Source organism: Labrus mixtus, chromosome 12 (genome assembly GCF_963584025.1).
Source record: "Labrus mixtus chromosome 12, fLabMix1.1, whole genome shotgun sequence".
NCBI lineage: Eukaryota > Metazoa > Chordata > Actinopteri > Labriformes > Labridae > Labrus > Labrus mixtus.
Window position 1 is genome coordinate 6,726,776 of NC_083623.1, and position 23,509 is coordinate 6,750,284.

General features: G+C 41.6%; 1 protein-coding gene across 1 annotated transcript; it reads right to left on the bottom strand.

Annotated features, from left to right (window-relative positions):
• Window positions 1-261: 261 nt before the first annotated feature.
• esr2a (estrogen receptor 2a) lies at window positions 262-23,247 on the bottom strand. The gene is made up of 9 exons (XM_061051704.1): window positions 23,051-23,247; window positions 14,168-15,039; window positions 13,835-14,001; window positions 12,187-12,303; window positions 10,612-10,920; window positions 8,185-8,323; window positions 6,154-6,287; window positions 3,521-3,704; window positions 262-1,115 (listed from the first exon to the last, which is right to left on the bottom strand). The coding sequence occupies exons 2-9, from the start codon at window positions 14,566-14,568 to the stop codon at window positions 872-874; spliced, it is 1,695 nt and encodes a 564-aa protein (XP_060907687.1). The 5' UTR covers window positions 14,569-15,039; window positions 23,051-23,247; the 3' UTR covers window positions 262-871.
• Window positions 23,248-23,509: the final 262 nt, after the last annotated feature.

The window sequence follows — 23,509 nt, forward strand, 5'->3', positions numbered from 1 at the left end:
TAGTTATTAAACTAAGCAAACTATCAACTGGTTGTAGCTTAATGGCTAGTATGAAGATGTGTGTGGAGGAATTCACCTCAAGAAATTAATTTATAAGCTTGATAACATCGCTTTGGATAAAAGCGTCTGCTAAGTGAATTGTAGAATTGTAGAAAAACCAAAATGTAGGACTATACCTTTAAGACAAAATAATACCATATTTTTGTCTGCGATTTCAACCCTGGATCATTTCTACGGTGTTGGGAAAACATTTGTTTCCTCTTTTATTTAATCTTTTACCACATTAAGGTAATATGTCACGTAGTTATAAAATCCTGTGACTCCAGAAATAAAAAGGTAATGCACACAATGAACCAGTATAATAAAATCTCTCCGTATGCGTGTCATCATTTAGCTGAGGTTCATGGATATGCACGTTAAAACAAAGGGGTACCTATGTTTTTATAGCCAGATTATCTTCTCATAAGTCGCATTCTCAGTCAGACCTCCAGGTGAACACCAGGTATGTGTAATCAGAAAATTGTGACAGCAGTGAGTCTGGTTAGAAAAGATGTTACTGATGAAGTAATGATGCGAAATAAGCAGCTCGGCCCGAGACAATTAAGGCAGCAACATAGAACACAAACATTTGAGCAAGTGCTGGTGCTACTGGACAAATGAGGATGTTTATCGTCCTCTTTCCGTATGTTGTGGTAAGGCAATGGATATGGCAGGTTTGGTCAATCTGATTCAAAAAGTTCATCAGAGTTAGTGCACAAGAGTATCAAAGCTTTAAATTCACAGACGTGTGTGCTCTGCAGAATGTTCCAGTAAAAAAGTCTCATCAGTCTTGTGAAATGTGCAAAGCGTTTTAAGATTTCACTTCACTGGACTACTGCTGTTCGCCGTCTCCTGCGGCTGCCGTGCTGCTGGGGATCCAGGTGTTCGAGGGCCCGCGACCGGGGCTGTGTGGCCGAGCGGGAGCCTCGTTCGGGCCCCCGGAGTCCTGCTGGGGTGGGCGGGGAGGGAGACGGGAGCTGTGCATGATGTGAGCATCCAACATCTCCAGCAACAGGTCGTACAAAGGCACCATGTTCTTCATTTTCATGCAGTGGAGGTGGTCCATGCCTTTGTTGCTGCGTAAGAAAAAGAACAAAAGGATAAAAGAGTAATCACAACAGCTGGGTTCAGCACAGTAGTAAGCATGTATTTATTTTTGATAATAAAAATGTTTCACATTTAAAGATGATGAGCTGTAAATGTTTGATAATTCAACATTTCACACCGTGACCATTTTTCTTAAAAGTGAAGCTCATGGTCTGAAGCTCAAGTATCCATTTATTTTTTTATTTTAAATTTATATTGAGAAGCATATTCATTCATCTTTTCCTGATTGAATCACAACTGAAAAAAGTGACATTCAGAGTTCATTTGTGCCACTTTTAAAGAGCCCATATTCTGCCCTTTTTGGGGTTCGTATATTTAATCTATGTGCCTACTTTTGTACGTTCTGTTGAAAGATCAGAAAGAGTTATGCAATTGTTGAATTTGTTTTTTCCTTTTATTATCATTTAATACATAGGTCATAAAGTCATAACCTTTTTCTACTTTCAACATTTCCTGTTAAACTTCCACACACTCGTAGTGCCTACGCTCCTGTGAGGTCAGGATAAGTGTGCCATACATTGAAGCAAGGCCACATAGGAGCTCGTAGGCGTGTAGCGTTTCTGAGCATCAGCTCTTCTGTGTATCTGCTCGGTTCACGGTCTTCGAGCTGAAACCACATAATGAACTTGGTATTACCTATGTCATGAACTTGGCACGACCTGTGGATGCATCGCGTTTCTGCGAACGTGCATTGCTGAGGTGTTACAGGATCTTGAATAAAAGAGAGACTTTTTGGCGATAAAAACGCTGCAGAAAATCTGATGGAGGTTCCTTTTTGCTTCGCTAAACGAATCCACGTCACTCTGACTTTTGAAATCCCATTTTGGGACTTACTCTCTGAGCCAAGATCTTTTAAAACCTCAAGTGTCCACACTCACAGGTTTAGGCTTTGGCCTTTGAGTTTTCATTTTCTTTTCCATTTTTATATCTTTTACTGTTTTGTATTTGCATTTGGAATATCTTTTTAATAAATTTTTGGAAACTTTTTGAAATCATTTTCTGACTGAAATCATTTACACCACAAAGACCGGAAGTTCCCCTTAAGGACCCCGTGTACCTCGGAAGGTAAGCTTTGAGCAGTCACACCACGGCACACTTGTCTTACTGATTTATATTACACACTTCATACACACCTAACATCCTAGCGAGGGGAGTTCACAGTTATTCCCTCTCTGGGGGGGTAATCTAACCCTAACCCGTCCTATACCAGGGGTTATCCTTGAATCTAATTATTCTAGAAATGAATGTTAGGCAGATAATCCTGGGGCTGTGATTATAACTTGTTCATCTATCTGCTGAGCCCACACTGTTAGACCCCACGTGGGCCAAGTCTGCTCTGATTGGTCTGCCGATCCGCTCTGTCGTTATTGGTCAGTTGCTCAGAACGCTTCTCGGAAATTTGAGCTGCTGGGCTTGCCACAACGAGCCAATGGGCTTAGATCAGTGATCTCACACTGACAATGACGTCGGACTGACAAATTTTTATCGAGGGGGGCTAGAACCGAGCGTTACATGCAGCTAATGCTACAGCTAACAGGAGGACGTAGGAGAAGCCGCGTTTCCGCAGACTTTGAATTTTTGCACATAGATGTGCCTAAACATGCACAGGACACTTGGAAAACACACAAAACAGCATATAAAACCAGAAAAAGCATAATATGGGACCTTTAAGTTGAAGCACACATTTAATTACCCTTAAGCTAGTATCAGACGACAGCTAATGCTTCCAGCCTTTTTCCAGCTTATATCATGGTTAGCTTGAAAATGGCTGCATGCTAACATTATCTAGTAAAAGTGTTGGTTGAAGAGTGGTTGAAGTGTTGTTTGAGACATTGGAAAGGTGCTAAATTCAAGCTTACATCAATTTGAGAGAGTAAGCGGTTGAATTTCAACATTAGCTGTTTTCTGTTGGAGGCTAATGATCAAAAATATAACAATGTTTTAACTTGTAATACACACAGATTTCATGACCTGTTAGCTAACACAGCTAATATTAGCTTATAGCCGCTTCATAGCAACTATTACATTTAGCTAGAATGTGGCTGCTAGCTAAATATTACTATTAATAGTTTTGTATGATTCATTTGGAAAGGTGTAAACTTCAAGCTAACAGTAATGTTACAAAGGAAGCAGTTGAAGTTAACATGAGCTATGATCTATAATTATGTTTAAAATGTGTTTTTTGTTAACATATTTCAACCTCAAGATATTCATTAGCATATCAGTAGCAGCTCAATCTAACATGGGTGAAAATTAAAAAAACATTTTAATAAGTCGATGGTGAACAAAATCAGTGTATAAGCCAAGAAAGTCTAGGGGCCTAACACACAGTAATGTAACCTGGCAGTGTGTCGTCATGCGGTCTCTCTTTTACCTGACATGGCGGATGTGTGACAGCAGCATGAGCAGGTGGGCGAGGCGGGTGTACTGTTGGCGGAAAGTGAGGCCAGTTTTGGCGATGGCCCACACCAGAGCGTCCGTCACAGTGTCCAAAAGACGCATTAGCTTCGAGCGACTCTGCAGCTCCTCGCTGGTGTCTGAAGAGCCGAGGCACATGTCTGGTGACACACAGACACAGAGAGGAGTTAAAGAAGCCACACTGCAGAGCTCACGCTGGTTGACGGCAATCCACCTGTAAGTCTGGTCTGGCTCAAGGGTTCTGTCAAAAATACAGTTTTCCTTGCTCATTGGTCGATGTTGGGTTTCAATCAATCAATCTTTTTTGTGTAGCGCCAATTCATAGCAAATGTTATCACGAGATACTTTACTAAAAGCAGGTAAAAGACCTTACTCGTTGCTTTATTACAAAGACCCGGCGTTAATCCATCTGTTCCTGTAAGTAATGTCACAAAGACGGCGATATAGACCTGCTCTGTCTTGAGGAATAAGAGCTAGTTAAAGCAAGACTCAGTGTAGTGCTCATGTATGATCTTGTTTTTTCCCTGTTTGACTTTTTTATCATATCATATATTGTATCCTGTATTGTGTTTTGTTGTTCGGTAGCGTTCTTTGTGTATCTTTGTGTAGTTGAGTTTGATGTATTTTAAAGGCCTATCTTTTTTTTATTTAACCAGGAAAGAAACTCACTGAGATTAAAAATCTCTTTTTCAAGAGGCCAAGGCAGGCAGTAAAACATTAACAGAGTTTCACAACGGACGACGAGCAGCCAATCTTTCAAATACAAAATACATTAGACGTTAAAAAGACACAAATAACTAAATCAGAACAGCAAGTGTTTGTCAAAAATCCTCCACAAACACATCAGGAAGAACATCTACAGCCAGATGTGTCCGCCTCCAAGTCATTTAACTTCCTCTTAAAAGCATCCAACGAGAGAAGTTCATTAAGTTTCATCTCTTTTTGTAACTCGTTCCAAGTAAAGGGAGCAGCAAAATGAAAGACCTTTTTCTCCAGTTCAGTTCTGACTTTTGGAACAGACAGTAAAAAAAAAAAGTCCTGAGATCGAAGATTATAAGTCCCTGTATTCTGACTGATGAAGGACAGAAGGTACGAAGGAAGCAGACCTAAAAAAAGACTTGTAGATTAAAGTGTGATGAAACCGTGATGAGTGAGGGATTTCAAATGAGTGATGAACCTCAGAGCTCCGTGATACACAGTGTCCAGAGCATGTAAGCTTTGTGCATGTATAAAACATCACATATCTAGGGACGGGCATTGCAAATGAGCTTAAGCTATAAATGCTGTAGTGTGTGGCAACAGTTAACATACTAAACACATAAACATGAAATAAATAAAAGATTAGGTTTCTTTCACTTTGGCAGCCCCTTTGACCGTAATCCAACATTTGATGGTGTTTTTTTTTTTTTTTACTGTCTTCTTCTAGATGTGGAGTTTTGTCCTTTCTATGTCTTAATCGTGGCATTTTACAGTTTCCACTTCTGTTCTCACTGGTCTTAATGTCATGTTTAGCCAGAAGTAGTCGTGCTAACTTCCAACTTCACAAAAAGACCAGAGAAAACTTTCTGGCTTTGCCTTCCATCTCTGGCAAGCACAGTTTGCAGTGATTATTGTCCAGGAACACAACTTGATACACTGTCCCTAATACTAAAGGATAATGTAAACACAAAGGCTTGGGACATAAGCTCGTTCACAACCCCCGAAAGGGAAGCAGCTAAATGGAATCCAGCCATCATTACATTCGATCGTTCAGCCTGGAGCCAAAATGAGTCAGAGAAGTTAGAATGAGAGTAACCCGACAAACAGTCTGGTTTAGAACATTAATGATTGCATCGACATGATCCAGATTAAACACAAATCTGTCTCACATCTCAGATCAGCAGCTACTGTATGTCTCGTGTCACGTCATGCATTATAATGAGTAATTCAAGGAAAGTGTACTTGAATATGTTCATGTTTAACAACCTATGAGCTTATGAGTTTCTTTTAGAATGAAAATGAAAGCATTTTGTTCATTAGGATTTAGTTGAACTACATTTGAAGTGTCGCCCACTAATACTGCAGCCTCCTTCTAGTTTGCGCAGCAGGCAGAAAGCCAAAACAGATAAGTTGTTGTTGTTGTTGCCAGAGGAGACTGTGTGGGGGAGTCAGGAGCGTCATTTGTAGAAGGGGAAAGGTTAAACAGAGAGTAACTGAAGAGGATAAGCTGCCAGTGTGTTGCAGAGTTCATCCATCCTGCAGTCCTTTAAACGGGGGGGATCATTTATTCAAACTGAACTGGGACACATGTATAATTGCAGTAATTATTGTGCACAGATAAACAGTGTTAACATTTTATATAAAAAAAAAACTCTAAAGGGATCAAGAGTCAAGATCCAAAAGATCCAAAGGAAAGAACATTTTGGCAAACAGAAAGATTAGTCTGGCTCTGTCCGTCTTCACACAGGTACTGCCTGTGACTCACACCAAACACAACATGTTCCCATTAGGGTTTGCACTGCTAATACAGCTGCTTCACACTCTGCAGACCCACACACACACACACACACACACACACACACACACACACAGCAAAGCATGTAGACTCACTGGAGTTGAGGAGGATCATGGCCTTGAGGCAGACGTACTCCTCCCTCTGCAGCTTCAGCTCTCTCACTCTGGACGTGGCGGCGACCAGCATGTCAAAGATCTCAGAGAAGCCCTGCACGCAGCTCCCCTCCTCTCTGACACACAAACACAAAAACACAACGAGCAGTTTATCAAACAGCGGAAGATTCCTGTGAATTTAAGTACACAAATGTTGCATGTGTAAGTGCATCATAATCTATCTGCCACTATGGATATGATCTGTATAATGCAATAATAAACCAATAACATGATCTAACTCAGACAGAGGACGTCCTTTTATGTTTCATACAATTGGCTGATATTTCCGACTTCTACCTCGAGACAAACTGCGCACGATTCTCCTAAAAACGGTGCACAGAAAAAGAAACCCCGTCAATCATCACTCCATTAGCCGACACAAAGTGTGTGTTTCTTTGTACTGTGTACTGGATATTTGTGGGTGTTTGTGGGCAGGAGAACGGAAGTCCCAAGAAGAGGAGACATGAAATCAGAGCTGTTGGCAGAACGCCTCCAAGAGAGAGTTTTTAACGTCTTGGAGGTGAGAAGGAGGGTATATATTTACAAACCACTACTTACAAATCCAACTCATTCTGCCTTCAAGAATGTCAGAAATCCCCTTGAGAAGCAGTATGTGCACAGTGTGTCACCTTTGCTGTAGGAAAATGAAGTGAACACCTTCTCTGACAGTTTTTTTTTTTTGTCATCTTCCCACGACTCTGCAACACGCTGTGCAGCACGCTCTGCCCAGACCTCAACACCTGATAACATCATAAGGGACACCACAAAGGAAATGTTGAATTGCACAAAGCAGATGCACCTTCTTTGAGCTGGGAACACTTTGTTCCAGCTTCTGACGACTGCCAAATACCAGCAGATCTATCTTTGTAACCAAATGTGGACACATGGCGAGCTGCACAGCGGCCTCTTTTATTGTCCGGATCATGAGCTGACGGATGGAAGGAGCAGATACCATGAACCTGTCTGTCTCTGTTGATGAAAAAGGACTTTGTGCAGAGCTACAGCTACGTTTTTATCAACAAAAATGTAAAATATTTTTGGATATCATCCAACACTTCTTAAAGTGAGTTGGAGAAATACAAAATTCGGCCAGAGCAATTCATTTATAAGAAAAAAGATTGAAGGAAGATTGGTCAATTGTCCAAAGAAAAACCAAAATGAGATGTGATAGGAAATCCACTGAGTGTGGGAAGGATGACGGTTTATGATTCAAGTGTTCTCTCTTTATATCTCTAGGGGCCGGGACACACACCACTAATAATGATAATAATAATAATAATACTGGATTATTAGGGCTTATACTCATATTGGTAACTGTGACCATTAAATTATCGAGGGGGTCACTTAAACTTGTAACAATTGAGATTACTATCCTGGTTGATTTGATGCAACCTGTGGCTAAAACAGTCAAGAGAGGAGACGATTAAAACATCAGCAAAAAAAACAAAAAAACCTTAACAACTCATTTCAAAAGAATAGAAAGATCAAAGTCCAATGTGAAAGAAGATTTAAAAGTATATGTATTTTCCTAGGAGCTCTCGTCTCTCGTCTCGTAGGTTCTTCTGGATCGTTGGCGGGGACGGCCTGCTGCTATGGACCCCTCCCCAATCCTTCATCCTGCATCTCCCCCTCTCCCATTTCTCAAGCCCCGCGCAGTTTCGGCAAACGGCTGTTCATCATGAGTCGGGATGTGCCAAAGATTTCTGCCTGTTAAAAGGAAGTTTTTTGCTGCCACTGTAACTTTGATAAATGTTACTGAGTGCTCATGAAAGATTAATGTTAGGTCTTTGTAATATAGAAATGAGTAAGGTCTTTTAACTGGGTTAACCCTAATCGTAGGGTTACAGAATGTAAATACTCTTTAATACTTCTATAAAAGCAGGAACAGTTCATTCCTTTATTTGCACCTCCAGCGCCTGTCTCTTTTATGAGGTTTGTTGGATTGTTCCTGATGTGACATTTTGTCAGCAGTACCTGCTCAGGCTGAGGTCGGGGGAGAAGATAAGTTTCCCTGGGTGGTCCACGGACCTCCACATCAGTCCCACCATCAGCACCTCCAACCAGCAGCACTCCAACAGGTGCACCTGGTCCTGGAGACTGATTTCCACAAACCCTGAAGAAAAGAGAGGATCAAGTCAACGTGTGTATCTCTTGGGGGGTGTGGGGAAGGCTGGAGATTCATCTGTGATACGTTTGGTTCAGTATTTAATAACCCCCCCCCCCCCCCCCCCAAAAAAAAAAATGTCATTAGGCTGCAGAGCGAACACAGCACAAGCAGACCAACAGCTTAACAAAGGCAGAAATAATATGAAATCATTATCGGCTGACCCACACTGTGAGGATCAGTGTGCATTCAGTTATTTCACTAAAGTGGTGATTAAAAGCAGGAAGCTAAGAGAGGAAGGTTAATCAGAGCACAGAATGTGACAGAGTATACAAGTCGAAATGTCTAATTGTTCAAACTGGTGCTTAAATGAATAGTTGAATTATAAAAAGCTGATGATTTTGATTGAAATAATGATTTTCTAATTTTGTTTAGTATTTCGAGCAGTTGCAATCAAGAGTTCTTGTAAAAAACGTGTAGACTAAAACACCAATACCGATGTAATAAAAGAAAAAAAATCCTATGATAATTAGTATTCCAGTTTTAATTAGTTTTTTTTCGCCTCAATGTCTTTTATGAGGCTCCAGATGAGGTCAGAGAAGCGATTAGTTTGAAGGCGCACACTCTGTAACAGAGAGGTACACTCTGTGCTGTTATCTGATTGCAGCCGGGCTACGAGGGACTCCACCTGACCGAGGACACACAAACATGTCCCTTTAGGTTGAGGTAAAAGGTTTCTGTGTCACAAGGTCCAAAGCTTAGGGTCGTTTCAAAAACGTTGATTTTTTTTTTTTTTTTAAGCAAAGAAGTGGTGCATGTCTAATTAACAGAGACGAAGTGATAAAAAGTTTTGTCACAGCTCATTGTCCACTTCAGTTTCCAGACATTCTGACACTGAGTTTTGCAGGACTGCGCTCACATGCTAAATAAAGCACCGACAATCACTTTGTTTGGCCAGGATGAGTCATTAACTCTGTGCTTTTCTGCAAGGCTGTGCAAGAAGACAAAAGGTTTTAAAATAATCCAGATACTGACAGTATGTGCTGCAATGACATGACACACAGTACGATCACATTACAGCCATTGTGTCTTGATGCAGTTTTTATTATTTGATTAAAAAATGAAGAAATGTGTTATTTTAATAGCCAAAGATTTCTCTTTGTGTTTTCATTATCCTTCAAAAGATGTACCTTCAATTCTCCACTGAGTAAGCCACTTTCTCAATCAGCTGTTTTTTAAAGATCCTCTGTGTGTAACACTAAAACGAATGAGCAGTGGAAGAACAAGAGATACTCGAAAGATCGCTGTATTGTCTTCAAAAGCGAGCGGCTAAAATTGCAAATTGTCTAACTTACCTTTTAAAAATGACAAATCGTCACAGCCTGTGATATTTACACAGTTATCAGTCCTGAGGTTCTCAAGCACAAGTTTTAAGATGAAAAGTCGGTGCTGATTTTTTGCTAAGAGTTAAATTAAAACATTGGTTCCACTCTCATGTTTGTGTGTTAAGTATAGAAATAGAGCATACGCTGTGAGATTGTATACAGTCGTGGTCTCACACTGATCGAGTGAATCGTTAACAACTCATAACCTCATAAGCGTATCATTTATGAGCTCACACTGTATGTGTTATGCTGAATTTCCCACTGGGATTAATAAAGAATGTCTGATTCTGATTTAATTAGGACCGAGCGTTGACAATCGTTAATAAAGTTTCCTTTGAAGATTCCCACAGATGGCAGTCAAAGTCAGATCTAAGTGTAAGTTTGTCTACACCTCTAGAAAACTCTTTCTCTGTCTCACATGAACACACACTCAGCAACAATAACAAAGACAAGCTAGCTAGCACGCTAAATCACAACAACTGTTCCCTGCTAGCTAGCTAGCTAGCTGGAGGTCCTCAGCTAATTCCTGCTAACGTTTCTCTCGTTCATATATTTAGTGAAAGTAAAGGGTAGACGCGTCAAACATGTCTGCCTGCTGTTGCCATGGTGCTCTCAGACTAAGCTAACTCACCCTCAGCTCTTCCCCTCAAAACAAAACAAACTTTTTATTGATTCGGTTCAAGACTAAAAAGGTCGAGACGAGATCAAATGACTGGTTGAGTGTTAGAAGTTTGTGTTGTGAAAATGAACTAGTTATAGAGAGTTTAATGTAGAACAATAAAAGAGACAATTAGCACAAATAAAAAGGGCTAAACAACATTTCATTTGGTTTAAAGCACTTTATGTGAATGCTTTCAACTACAGCGACTTCCAAAAGACTGAAATAACTTTTTTTTTTTGTTCGACACACACCTGGAATTTTCTTGGCCCAGCTGATCATGTGAACCAGCTCTTTGTCAGCCAGGTTGGTGAGCGACATCATGATGTTTGCCTCGTTCAGCGGCCTCTTCACGTCCTTCATGAGGTAGATCTCCGGCGGCTCCGCCTCCATTATTCGCTCTATCAGCTGCTCTGGGGTCAGTGCAGAAGGGCTGGGCCCGCTCCACAAGGCCGCCGCTGATCCGGTCGACAGAGCGGGTCCATTGGCTCGGCTCTGTGGCGGTGGGCGGGTCACGCGCCTCGTCTGAGGGGTCCTGAAGTTCACACGCTCCTTACGAATACCTGTAATGGAAAATGAAGAATAAAGTAAGCTGCAGACTATTTCACTGGAGGTTTTTAATTCTACTTCTGATATTCTTCCGAGGACAACTTGTTATTTTTTTAAGATATTCTTTGGGCCATTTTGCCTTTATGAGATGGGACAGCTGAAGAGAGACACTAAATGTTGGGAGTAGAGAGCGGCGGGGGATGACATGCAGCAAAGGGCCGAGGCCAGATTCGAACCCACGGCCTCTGCGTTGAGGACTATAGCCTCTGTACATAGTGCACGCGTCATAATGGCTTAGGCTATTATCGCCCCCAACAACTTGTTTTTTTTATGTCCATGAATACACATCAATGACCCTGTGAAGTTGGAATAATCACAAATGAGATTACAATGAGGGATTGTTCCCGAGAACGCCCCCCCCTTTCAGTCAGAACAATAAAAATGATGGATGAAAGTAAATTGTTTAAGTTTCTGCGAGTATCCTATCCTGCTGTCTGCCTCTCTATCCGCTCTGAGTGCACGTCATCATGACAGAGTCTACTCCCCAAAGACATTGCATATTTATCTTTTCCTAAACTGCTGAATAAATAATAAATAGAATCTTTAATCTCCTTTTAAGTTCGGATTCAGTTCGGACCTTTAGGGAAAAATCGTTCTAAATTTGATTTGTAGAGAATATAGCTGCTAACTCTCTCCGGCGTTTTTTGGGGAGGGTGTTGGCAGTCAGTGTAAAGTTTGTTTTTTGACCTTTTTTCTCAAAAACAAAAAAAAATATTGGCTTTCAGAGGCTAAAACTGACACTGTGAATGAAACACAAGAGTCCTGCTGGCAGGACATCTACATTTAGTTATGACAACTAGAGTTCCTTTAGTTTCAATACTTTTAAGAAATGAATACAGAGGGGACACTAGAAATCTCAAACAGCTGAAAGACAAACTCCCCCTCTTTGAATCAGCTGCTGAACAGATTTACTTTACATGAACAAGAACAACAACCGATCCTGGCTGGATTCCCTCAGCAGGATCACACACTCTGGATGGGAACAGTTAGGGAAACATTGTTGAACAAACACATTCACAGATAACTTGTGATCTCTTTAAATTCAATATTACAGATGCAAAAGCAAAAATAATAAGAGCATGTTGGTTAGAAAGAGAAAAAGATTTGTCATCGTGTTACAGCTTCATGTTTGCTGAGAGATAAAAAAAACTAAAAAAAAAAAACTACCAGCTCTTAGGGAAACAAAACTAACACAAATGAGAGAATAGAAAGACACTAACCACACTTGGTCATGCCGACTTCATGACACTTGCGAAGGCGACACGCCTGGCAGCTCTTGCGGCGGTTTTTGTCTATAGTGCATTGATTGGTTGCGGGGCAGATGTAGTCGTTGTGTCCTGAAATGAAGAGAAGAAGAGGGAGAAGATTAAGTCACAATTACGGGGAAGGATAATCAGAAGTATTGAAATAAAGAAGAGGCTGAAGTGCCACGTTGAGAGCCTCATAAAACTGCTTCACTGCAAAATGAGCTCCAGCTTGTTTTTTTTGGGATAATTTCAAGCCCATCTATGAACCGTGGACACCGTCGTAAAACGGAAGGCTGAGTCAGCGAGTGTGGAAACCGCGGTTCAAACAAGTGAGATTCAGCTACAGTAACATGGCAGGCAAAACACCAAAGCTCGTAAATTTTGTTGTTGATTTGTGAGCTATTTACGAGCTCATAAATATAAATTACAAGTTGTGATATGGTGTGTTAAAAAGGGATCAACTCCCCACAGAGGTCTGATGAAACATCACAGTGATTAATTCACTGACATGCAGCAGGTTTAATGCCCGTCATGTTCACCATCCATCAGCTTAGCTCAGGCTGTTTTTTTTTTCTCCTTTAAGGGCGCACTCACACTAGGAAATCCGTACCATGCCTAAGCACGCTTCACCTCTAGAGTCCAGTTGACTAGTGAGTGCTCCGGTACGTGCTCAAGCACCGTACACTTCTTTGGCTCCTGGCACGCTTGGAGGAGGTGTGCAGGCACGAGCGCGGGTACACAACGTGGACAGAGTTCATTACAGAGAAAGTGTTCTGGCTGTATCTGATTCAATACACGTTCATACACATTCACACGCTGCCGACGAAGCAGCGGGAGCAATTTGCTGTTAAGTGTCAATCAATCAATTTTATTTGTAAAGCGTCAACTCATAACAAGTGTAATCTCAAGACACAAAAAGCAGGTGAAATACCTTACTCTTTGTCTTTTAACATTACAAAAGCGCAGGTAAAAAACCTTACTTATTGCTATGTTACAAAGATCCGGCCTATCCATCATGAGCACTTTAGCAAAGCAGCAAAAGTTACAGTGGTAAGAAAAAACTGTCTTATTAAAAGGCAGCAATCTTAGGCCTGATCCCCGGCTCATGACGAAACAGTCTTCACAGGTCTAGACTGCACCGGGCTTGGAAAGGGATAGGGGGAGAGATGGGATAAAATGCAGGAAGAGGGATAGGGAGCAAGGGGGTGGGGAGGGGGGGGGGTGTCTTGCCCAAGGACACATTGGACATTTGGCTGCAGGAGCTGGGGATCGAACCCCCGACCTTCCGATTGAGAGACGACCAACTTAACCCTAACCCTAAGCCAAAGCCACAGCCGCTCCTTATCAGCAGAACCAAAATGAAAGTTACAGACTAACAACGCTATGTTGAGACTCAAGGCTTCATCCTGGATTAAGGAGGCTATTTCTTGCATAAGGAAAAACTCTAAAACACTAAATGACTCATTGGGATAAAAAGCAACATTTCTCGAAGCTTCTGAAATGACCCTCACTGACATTTCCCCCCTCCAAAAACAAAGAACATTAAGAGCCACACCAAACTTAGAACTTTGTGATTGTGTTGGTCATACATGAAGGGACACAGTACGTTTTGGGGTCTCACTTTGGATGCTCCTCTTGAAGAAGGCCTTACACCCCTCACACGACCAGACGCCGTAGTGGTACCCTGAGGCGTAGTCGTGACACACGGCACAGTAGTGGAGGTCCCCCTTCCCACCGGACGACACCACCTCCTCCTCGCTCTCCTGAGAACGCCTCCTCACATTCTGACTAAGAGAAACACTACATTCGTCATTTCATCCAAAGAAAGGAACCAGAAATATTGTTTTAGCATACATATCAGGTTTGATTAAGCAGCTACAGGTTCCATTTGGACAAATCAAAAAAAGTGCAGCGACTCCAGGTTAGTAGATGTCAAAGTGATGCATCATCCTACCTGGTTGATAAGACGGCGTCCAGCTGCGACAGCTCCACCCATTTGGACGGAGACTGTATCGGCTGAACGGGCTGAGAACGTGCCTGGGAGTGGTGGAGAGGTACGTGGGGCCTGACATGGCCGTGGCTGGACCAGAATAATGACGGGCTCAGCGACTGCCGGACGGACGGACAGTCCGATATTCCCGGAGCGGCGTAGCTGAAGATGGTTGGACTGTAGAAGGGCATTGCGCCGAAGTCGTGGCTGAGGTCGTTGTACGGGGAGGGGATGCAGATGGGCTGGCTTTTTTCTGAGGGGGAGGTGAGGTGAGGAGAGAGGACACAACTCCCGAGTCGACTCGAGTCCACTTTCTGGAGCTGGAGGAGAGGTTGATCCATCTCTGGGGGGGTGGCGACAGCCATCGCTGCTACGCGATTACCACATCGTCGACAAAGACTATCACCTAGAATCGAGTCATTTTCCCTGGTGTCAACTTTACTGGGGGATTGTCATGATTTAGGAGTAAAGACTGTGAGATAGAAGTACAGACCAGCAGGCCTACCTACACACAGGCCAGCGGAGTTTAATGTTACTAATGAGCTCACATGGTCAATTCCCAGACAGCTGGATTATTCAGTCAAACCCCGAAGCTGGATTTAAAGTCTCTCAGCGGATCGTGAAATGCCAGTGTGGAGATGGATTACATTACCATCCCGTCAAGCAGAAAGAGTTTTGATAGAATCCAGAAGCGCCGTGAATGCACAGGTCTGCAGTCTGCAGTCCGTCCAGCGCGCAGCAGGGAAGAAGTTCAGTGCTGAGTATCGATACAGCCATGGGCGTCACATCATAAATGTGTAGCACATGGAGTCATACGTGTAGTAGAGCCTGTTCACCTGGAAAACAAATAGAAAAACATGTTTGATTTCAGACTCTTACTCTTCTTCTAAGATATAATTGTTTATCAACTTTATTGGACAGGTTTGAGGGGAAGACGTAGACAGAAAAGAGAAGAGAGAAAAAAAACAACATGCAACAAACGTCACCTACTCTATCGAACCGTAACCGTTGCAGGTCTATCACATGCTCCATGGCTACTCAACTATCAAGGTTCAAATCTGCGCAGTCTCATCTGAAGGTGATGGGGAGGACTGAAAACCTCTCCCTACAGTCAATATATGAGCAGTCTGTTCTCAGACTGGCACAGAGTGTTGACATATCTGAGTATGAGCCTTCACCTTCTGGCAGATGACACAGAGTCCCCTGATGTAAAATGAACCGCTTTAAAAAACGATTTTGTTCTCATGTCATTCACAATTCTGAATTATATTTCGTAAGGCTGTGTTGGTTTTGCAATAGCGTCATGGTGTTGCTATATGTTTTTAATTTTCTGAACTATCTGTTTGTTCAGATCTTGTGCCATCCGGGCAATGTGCAATAAACTGTACTGTATGTTGTGTTGTTTTGCATTGGTATTGGCCTTTCTGTTTACATGTGGGTGTGTTTTTTTTTTATTGTTTTTATTTATTGATTCTAGTGGAAGCAGCTGAATGTTTGGCAGCACTTTGAGTCCAAGACTATTCTCCCCAAGAGGACAATAAAGTATCGAGCTCAGACAATTCTTTGGTTAAAAAAGTGATTATTATAACCCCCACCCCGTCCGCAGTATACTCAAGTGTTTGTTGTTGCTTTCGCTTGTTTTAATGTGCTTGTAATCTTGACGGCATTGAAATTGCGTCGATGTCCTTTCCAGAAAACATAAAGATTTGAATTGAATTGGATGAAGAAGTCTTTGCAAAACAATCAAAACCTGTGGAATAAGTGAGTAAAAGAACGTTAGTTCAGCTGCTCTCAGTGGCGACACCTGTGGCGATAACTGGTACAGCAGAAACATTTCGGACTTCAATCAATAGTTACCTTACTCAAACATAGATCCAACCACGGTCAGACAGTTTGTCTTCATCTCAACTTTATTTTAGTTTCATGCTCGTTCTTGAAGTTTCATTACAATCAACATTCACTTTTACAAGACTAACAAAAAAATACTAAATGTAGAAACTTGCAAATGAATCTTTTTCTGGGACAGTATTTGTAGAATTGCTGAATCTTGCGTTGTAATATCACCGCTTTACAGGAGGATATCTTCCTTACATTTATTTATGAACTGGACTTACGATGATGATGGTCCTAATTCAGATACACAAGAGTCAAGCTGCTAAACGTGAAACAACAGGCTTCCAGTAGGATCAAATGTTATCACGTTGAAGTGGAATCTTTCTTCCTTTAGAGGAGGACAGTGTCTGAAAGTGGCAGGTAAATGGGAACACAGGATTTATCATTTCCTGTGGACAGAGACAGCTGCTGGATCAATAAACACAACACAGCGCTTTACACTCTGAGGACATGTGAGGTTATTCTTCAGACATCTGATACAGAGAAATCAGCAGAGATAATCATTCTCTGGGTGGTAGGAGTCTGTCTTCAGTCAGGGGGGTTGGTACATATCGTCTCCACCTTTCTGGCATAAAGCTCACTTATGGAAGTCATCATTTATCCTGAAAGTAAAAGGGGGCCATTAATCTTGCCGACTGGCTGACAGAAGCTCTGGGCCGGCTCGCCAACAAAACTCAATAAAGCGTGGGACTAGCTGGAGTCTCTAAAATGAAAAGTGATGAAAACTGTGGGTAATTAAACTCACAGAGCTGCAACAAGTAGCGGTGACCATTCATTCTTTAGGATACTGTGGAAAGTCTGTTTTTTTTATTATTTCAATTGAAGATGTTATTAAAGAAATCACCTTTACAGCTGTGGAAAAAAGGGTTATTCCAGCACATTTTCATTTCTGCTTACTCTTTATTTATTTAAAAGAGATTTATTAGCGGTGTGCGCCATTATACTCACCACTGTAGCCACTATAATAAGGTTGGTTAGCTTCCCTGATCGAGAGATGAAATCATAATTGGTGGCGATATATTCATGAAGCCCTGGTCGGAAAATGAAACACGATTCATCAAATCTCTGTCGCACTGGAATCCTGGTCCACTTTGAAGTCGCTCAAGCAACCGGCTGGTTCCTCGGGTGACGCAGGACAGACGCTCTTAGAAGACCTGCTTTACGCATTAATGTAGCAGACTCATGGAACGTCCTGCGATGTTAAATGATAACTCAATACTCGACACTGTGGGAATGTACGCAAATCATTTGGAAAGTTGGCTTGAAAAAGTGAAAATGCACTTTTGATATAAAGCGGAGAGTTTCAACCCCAGAGTATAAAAGAAACATCCATTATAACTTTCAGAAAAGCAGCTCATTCAACGTGTCAGGACCGTTTGTCAAGACGAGGCGTGCAGGCACGGCTGATCAGATCATGTTTGACATCTCCCTGATTTGGTACACATCAAGAGAGCTTGGCAGAGAGCGGGGCTGCTCCGGACAGTATGTATGAGTCCTCAGACTCAGAATCAGAAGAGGCGGACAGACCGACATCTGAAAATCATTGATTTCTATTTGTCATCCATACAATTTTGGTTCTCCATACAAGGGATTTTTTGTCTGCCTCTTTTCCTGAAAACTATGAATGAGAAGCTTTATATCGTCTCTGTAGAGCAGCTTTTTAAAAATGTTTTTGTAAATATCCTCTGGTATAGATCATCAATGGCCCGCTGGCAGCAAGACAACAACAACAACAACAGACACTCAACCTCTCCCGACTGTACAATCTCACTTAACTTCCACAGATGTGATGGGATTCTGCCGAACAACGAGTCCCAGTTATTAATGAAAAAAGGCTTCACAAACAGCTTTAACCTCTGCCTAATCATTTAGTTTGACAGATGATTCATTTCTGGCTGATTACACCGAGTGTGTCCTGGCAGTGGGAGGACGGCTCAGCCTCGTGTCTTTTTTAGCGGTTTATCAATTTGTACTCGACATCCGCACTCTGATGTCAGGAAATTAAAGAGGTTGAACTCATGTCTGTTTGAAGTTTAATTGAAGGGCTTGCCAGCTCATCTGTTTCTGTTTGAGTCATGGAGGATTATTAATGATAGAAAGTATTACATCGGGTCACGGAGGCTTTAGCCCAATCAGTAACACCATGTTGCTATGACTCCTATGTGATGATATGTCATTCAATCTGCAGGTTATGTTTTACTGAAAGCATAGAACGCCTGCTGCGAAGGGTGCTGCGAGGTTTGGTTAAGTTTCCAATGACCTTGTGTCTGTACCCAATGAGCTGACTCCTTAAACAAATGAGTCATTTGAAATAGACATGAAAAAGGTTGTTGTAGTAAAATCGTTCTACTCCAGTGACCATAAGGGGGTAAAAGCAGACGTGGAAGAGATTTGATTAATTTTGAGACCTTGACCTTGTATCAAACCTCCTCACTGTCACACGATCCAGCAGCCGGCAGTTCATTGGGAGAGAAATCCTCCCAGCTCCTCCTCAACGCTGCTCATCCTTGCCGCCACGACCACCAGCTCAAACTGACAAAAAAACTTTAAAAACAATACAGAAAGGCGTACTGTAGATCCTCTAAAATGGGGGTTTCAAGGCAAAGCTGTGGGTGGTTGGGCTGTGGGTTAAACGCCTTGCGGAAAAGCACCACAACAACTCGTAGCTGTTATTCAACGACCTGGATGAGCAGCTCTTTGGTCCGTGCGGTCTGTGACTATTACAGGGCTGTCAAAACAAACGGCCAAGTTCCACACTGAACAGAGCAAGGCCACTGTATCCACGGCACTACATGACTGTGCTCTTCCAAACAGTTGTGCAAGACTCTGGATTGAGCCCCAACCTGTGTGCCAAAAATATAAACTTACTTGACCCCAACTACTCCACCCCTCCCCCCAAACAACACACACACACACCACCAACAGAACCACCGTGATTCAGGGATAGATAGATCTGATATCACGGATATCACACTTGCTTTGGGTAAAACAGTATTCTATTCACGTCCACTACGTCCCTGTTTGCTTCTCATTCTTCTATGATATCTTTATTTTTCACAGAGATATTTGGCTCCTCTTTATCACAGGGGGAAAGCACAAACTTCAAAGGGGAGCAAAAGGATTTGTTTTTTTTGAGAAATAGATTTGCAAGTTGAACACTTTCATTTTTTAAGCTCTTTTAGCCTTCCTTAAAAACATTAAGATCCTGCACGCCGGGTTTGGATCATCTTAACACATCTACAAATCAAACATGTCCTTGTATCTTTAAGTTTCTGGGTCTTCATGTGTATATATATATAATCAAAAAACAATTACAATGTGTAATTTAAGACAATCTTGACCACATCAAAGCATCTCAATTCAACACGCATCGACATGCTAAAGTAGCAGTGCGGGCTACTTCACTAAGCTAGGCTTGTTAGCTAGCACTAACAGCAGTTAATCAGGTGTTTTATTCCTAATTTTAATGACACTTGATAATGATTTTGTTTAACAAACTCAGATCAAGAATTGAGCGTCAAAATGTGTGTTTTTAAACTTTAGTAAACGGGAGTTAGCTTTAGCTTATCCAACCAGCTACTAGCTAAGTTTACAAGTGGCTCTTACAGAAATTGGATAATGAGTAGGATTTTGCACTTCCTCACTGGCTTCATTTTTAAACACAGAGGTTGAGGCTTGATACAACAATGAATCAAACCTAAAATTCACAGAAAAATAGTGTGCACAAAGCATGTACCAGTATTTCCCCCCAATAAAAATCATACACAAAAGGTCAAAGCCAAAAAAAAAAAAAAAAAAAAAAGCCAACCGTGACATGAAGAAGTCTTCCTGCAGTGCATGCCTTCAACACAAAAAGCAAGCTCAAGGCCATGCTGTTTTTCCCATCCAAAAAAATCTCACCGCCTCCCTAAAACCAACGGAAACGGATGTGAAACAGATCTGCAGACAAGACGCAGTACCTTACTTTCTACAGAACGGGAGTATGAGGAGGGATGTGAGCGGTGGGGGTCGGTGCCAGAAAATGCCAAAAATCTAAGCAAACTCTTTGACCCAGGGAAACTGATGTGAGCTATATCTGTGCTTGACATTCACTGCAACTACTTTTTAAAAGACAAATGTAACTTGATCACGTCCGTAGTTCATTCACCTGTAGTATGTTACCCATTTAAATCAGAGGTTTAAAAGGATTTCATATCAGGGGCTGTAGTTGTACTTTAACAAACAGGAGGGCATTTGAGGACACGACACAGCGTGAGAGCTATTGAACTTTTTTTTTTTTTCTTTTTTTTTTTTCCGATGTTGCACGTTTCAGATGTTCCCCGCTCACTTTGTCAAACGGCCGCCAGCACATGTGTATCAGCAGTTTAATGTGTCCAGCTCGGAGTAGGACTTGTTGTGATGGAAAATAAGGTTTATGCCTGTTGTCTACCTTAACGGAAAGAAAAGTGTTCAACCGTCCTCGACTCAGAGGTTGTGATTTGTGACTGATTCTGAATGACAAGTGACCTTAAAGACATGCAATGACAGTTATCTTAAAAATGTCAGACTGGTAAGGTATGTGTTTTTCTTACTCTGCCTCAGGTTTAAGTTTTTAATTGCCTGCAACAAAAGCTTGGATCGCTACAGATATTTCTGAATAGTCTTTCATGCTCTTATGCGGAGAATGTTTTTCACAAATTTATGTTTTAATTAAAGATTTTCTAAAGAAGTAAAGATATGTACATATAGGACAAAACCTGGTACGAGAGTGTTGATTACAGAAAAGATACAGAGACAAGGACAGCTCAGGGTGACTTTTATATAAGACCGGAAGCCATGGGGAAAAGAAACGGCGGTCCAAATTCAAAACTTGGAGGAAAGCTGTGGACACTGAAGCTTCAGTGTTTAGCCAGCCCAGCATCGGTCTAGAAGCATTTCTGCGCTCTGAGCTCTCTCTCTGTTTTTCAAAAGCATCTCCAACATCTTGACCTCGTTTCTCGTGGCGGAGCTTATTAGAAACATGCCGAGGCTTTTTTGTTTTAGGTCGGGTAGGATCAGTTAAATCTGAATCAGTTCGCTTGCCCGCTTCCATCGCTGCACCACCTGTTGGTTCACCGTGATCACTGTTGTCATATCGAGGGGGAACAGAGGGGGGGGGGGGGGTCCAAAACTGCCGTGTGGTGTGGGGCTGCTTTATAACCGCCTCCCTTCTCTGGTCAAAACAAAGACAGACTATTCAGGACCAGAATCAAAACGGATGAGGATTACTGGCTGCTGTGTTGTTGTCAGAGAAGCCAGTATTTCCACAAAGCATTTCATTAATGTCTGATGATGTAGTAATATGGTCATGTTATGATTTAATTCATGTCGCTCCTTTAAAGGATGTCACACCCCTTTGTCACAGTCTTAAATCCCTAACACAGAAAGAGACGGTAAATCCAGGGTTAGACCCAAAGTAAAACAGCTTCCCAGAATATTGACAGCCTGGATTCTGGTAATTATAGCCGTGGTCAAAGACGCTTTAAAAGAGCTTCTGCCGTTGTTATGGTTGCTGAAGTGTTCCTCTCCTGTTATGAAGCGTTGTGAGGAGTGGAAGCAATAATTCAGTTACTGTCTCTGTCTGAATTTAAGTAGCTGATTTTTAAAACTTTCAAATGAAAAGGAAAGACATTTTCATAGAACGTGTGATCCAAAAACTTTTTAACTAACTTGTGCCTTTGTAAAATCTCATCTCGACGAGCGCGTATCATAAAAGAAAGAAAATGAGACGCAGTCCATTCGTAGCAAACTTTTTCTCTGATTGTTGAGTTTTTGTTTCCTCCCTGAGGGGTCTGTATGAAGCACTCAGAAACTTCAATCTTCTTCAAGATTTTAAATTAAAGGAAAGTATTTCACTTCTAAAAAAAATATTCTGCTCAGACGCTCCATCATTAACCGAGTGAAAATGTTCGAGTTTCTGCCTTTTTTTGGGACATTAAGTTGCGACACGGCTCAACAAGGACACAAGTTTGAATATCCTCACAACAATCAGAGAGGTAAATATTTTTTACACCCAAAAACACATTCAAAAGACCATTAAAGCGTCATATATCTTTCAGAATAATTACAATAAAAACAGTTTTTATTTGTATACACATACTGTAAAATGTCTGAACTGAAAAAAAAAAGTCCATTATTACACAAACACTCATCTGTGTTCTGTTTTGTGATGCAGATGTGATTAATATTAATCACTAATCATCACTTGTTTGACTGGAGTCATTTTGCAAATGAAACATGTTTGTGCTCCAACATAAGATACACAGGGGAGGAAAAAGAAAAGATGTATTTTCTCCTCTGAGCACCCCTGCATCAGAGCAGCTGGTAGATAGCAGCTGCTTGTTTACACAGTGATAAGTGTCTTTTGAAGTGGCTGGTGCTCACATTAGGCTTGTTTGAATTGCAACAGCAGATTTTTTTTTTTTTTTTTTTTAAACCACATTAAGGTCAAAGAAATAGACACAGATCCGGGGTTACACTGATTCACGTGTGCATCTTCTTTTTTTTTTTTAAAGATGTAGCCTATGACCAGATTGCTTTAATGAATGTGTTGATTGATGAATTATTCTTTCTAATTGTCGGTGCAGTTTAAAATGTAAAGAAACGTCAAAGTCTGCAAGCAACTTAAAGAACATGTTCAAATCCAGTGAACATCTGGAAGTGATTGAATGGCCCACAGCTTGCTATAAAACCACGATTAAAAGTCCCACATTGTTATTCTGTCACCTGTCAAGAAATCGAAGTAAAATGCGCAGCTGAAGTGAGACGCGCAGTTTAAGGGTCTGCTTACTTGTTGCTTTTGGCCTCATTCATTTCATCATAAATCATTTCAGTTTAATGTCCCGCCTGCAGAGTTGCACGTCAGCAAACACAAATACGAAGTGCTCACACACAAAAAAAAACAAAAAAAAAAAAACAACATGACAATATTCTTACCGCTTACAGAGTTGCAGGAAAAAGTTGTGAGTATGACAGCGTGTGGTCCCGTCGAGGTGTCGTGAGTTTGGAGAAGTGAGAGGAGAAAGAGTTTGGAGAGATGTTACGAGCAGCAGAAAGGCCGAGCGCGGAGTAAACTTCACCCTCTGTCAGATAGCCTTCATATGAGACACGGCTGTCGCTTTCTGCCAGAGACGAACGACCAGCTGCGTTCAGGGAAACGGAATCAAGGCAGAAGAATGAGACGCGCAACATCCGCTCGGGACCTTCAAAATTAAAGTCCTCTATTCCGTTTTTGTTTTTTTTTTGCTCTAGGACAGGGGTGGGCAACTGGCGGCCCCCCATCAACCTTAAACGTGGCCCTCAGGTTAATTTTTTACACATCAATTAATTGGAAACATGAAGAAAACATGATGAAATCTGCCATGAAATCATGAAAACCAGAAATATGTCCATAAT

Coding starts and splice junctions, on each gene's coding strand:
- esr2a (XM_061051704.1), bottom strand. CDS start 14,568: ATGGCTGTCGCCACCCCCCCAGAGATGGATCAACCTCTCCTCCAGCTC. Junction 12,304..13,834: donor CTTCAAGAGGAGCATCCAAA/GTGAGACCCCAA, acceptor TCTTCATTTCAG/GACACAACGACTACATCTGC. Junction 3,705..6,153: donor CATGATCCTCCTCAACTCCA/GTGAGTCTACAT, acceptor GTGTGTCACCAG/ACATGTGCCTCGGCTCTTCA.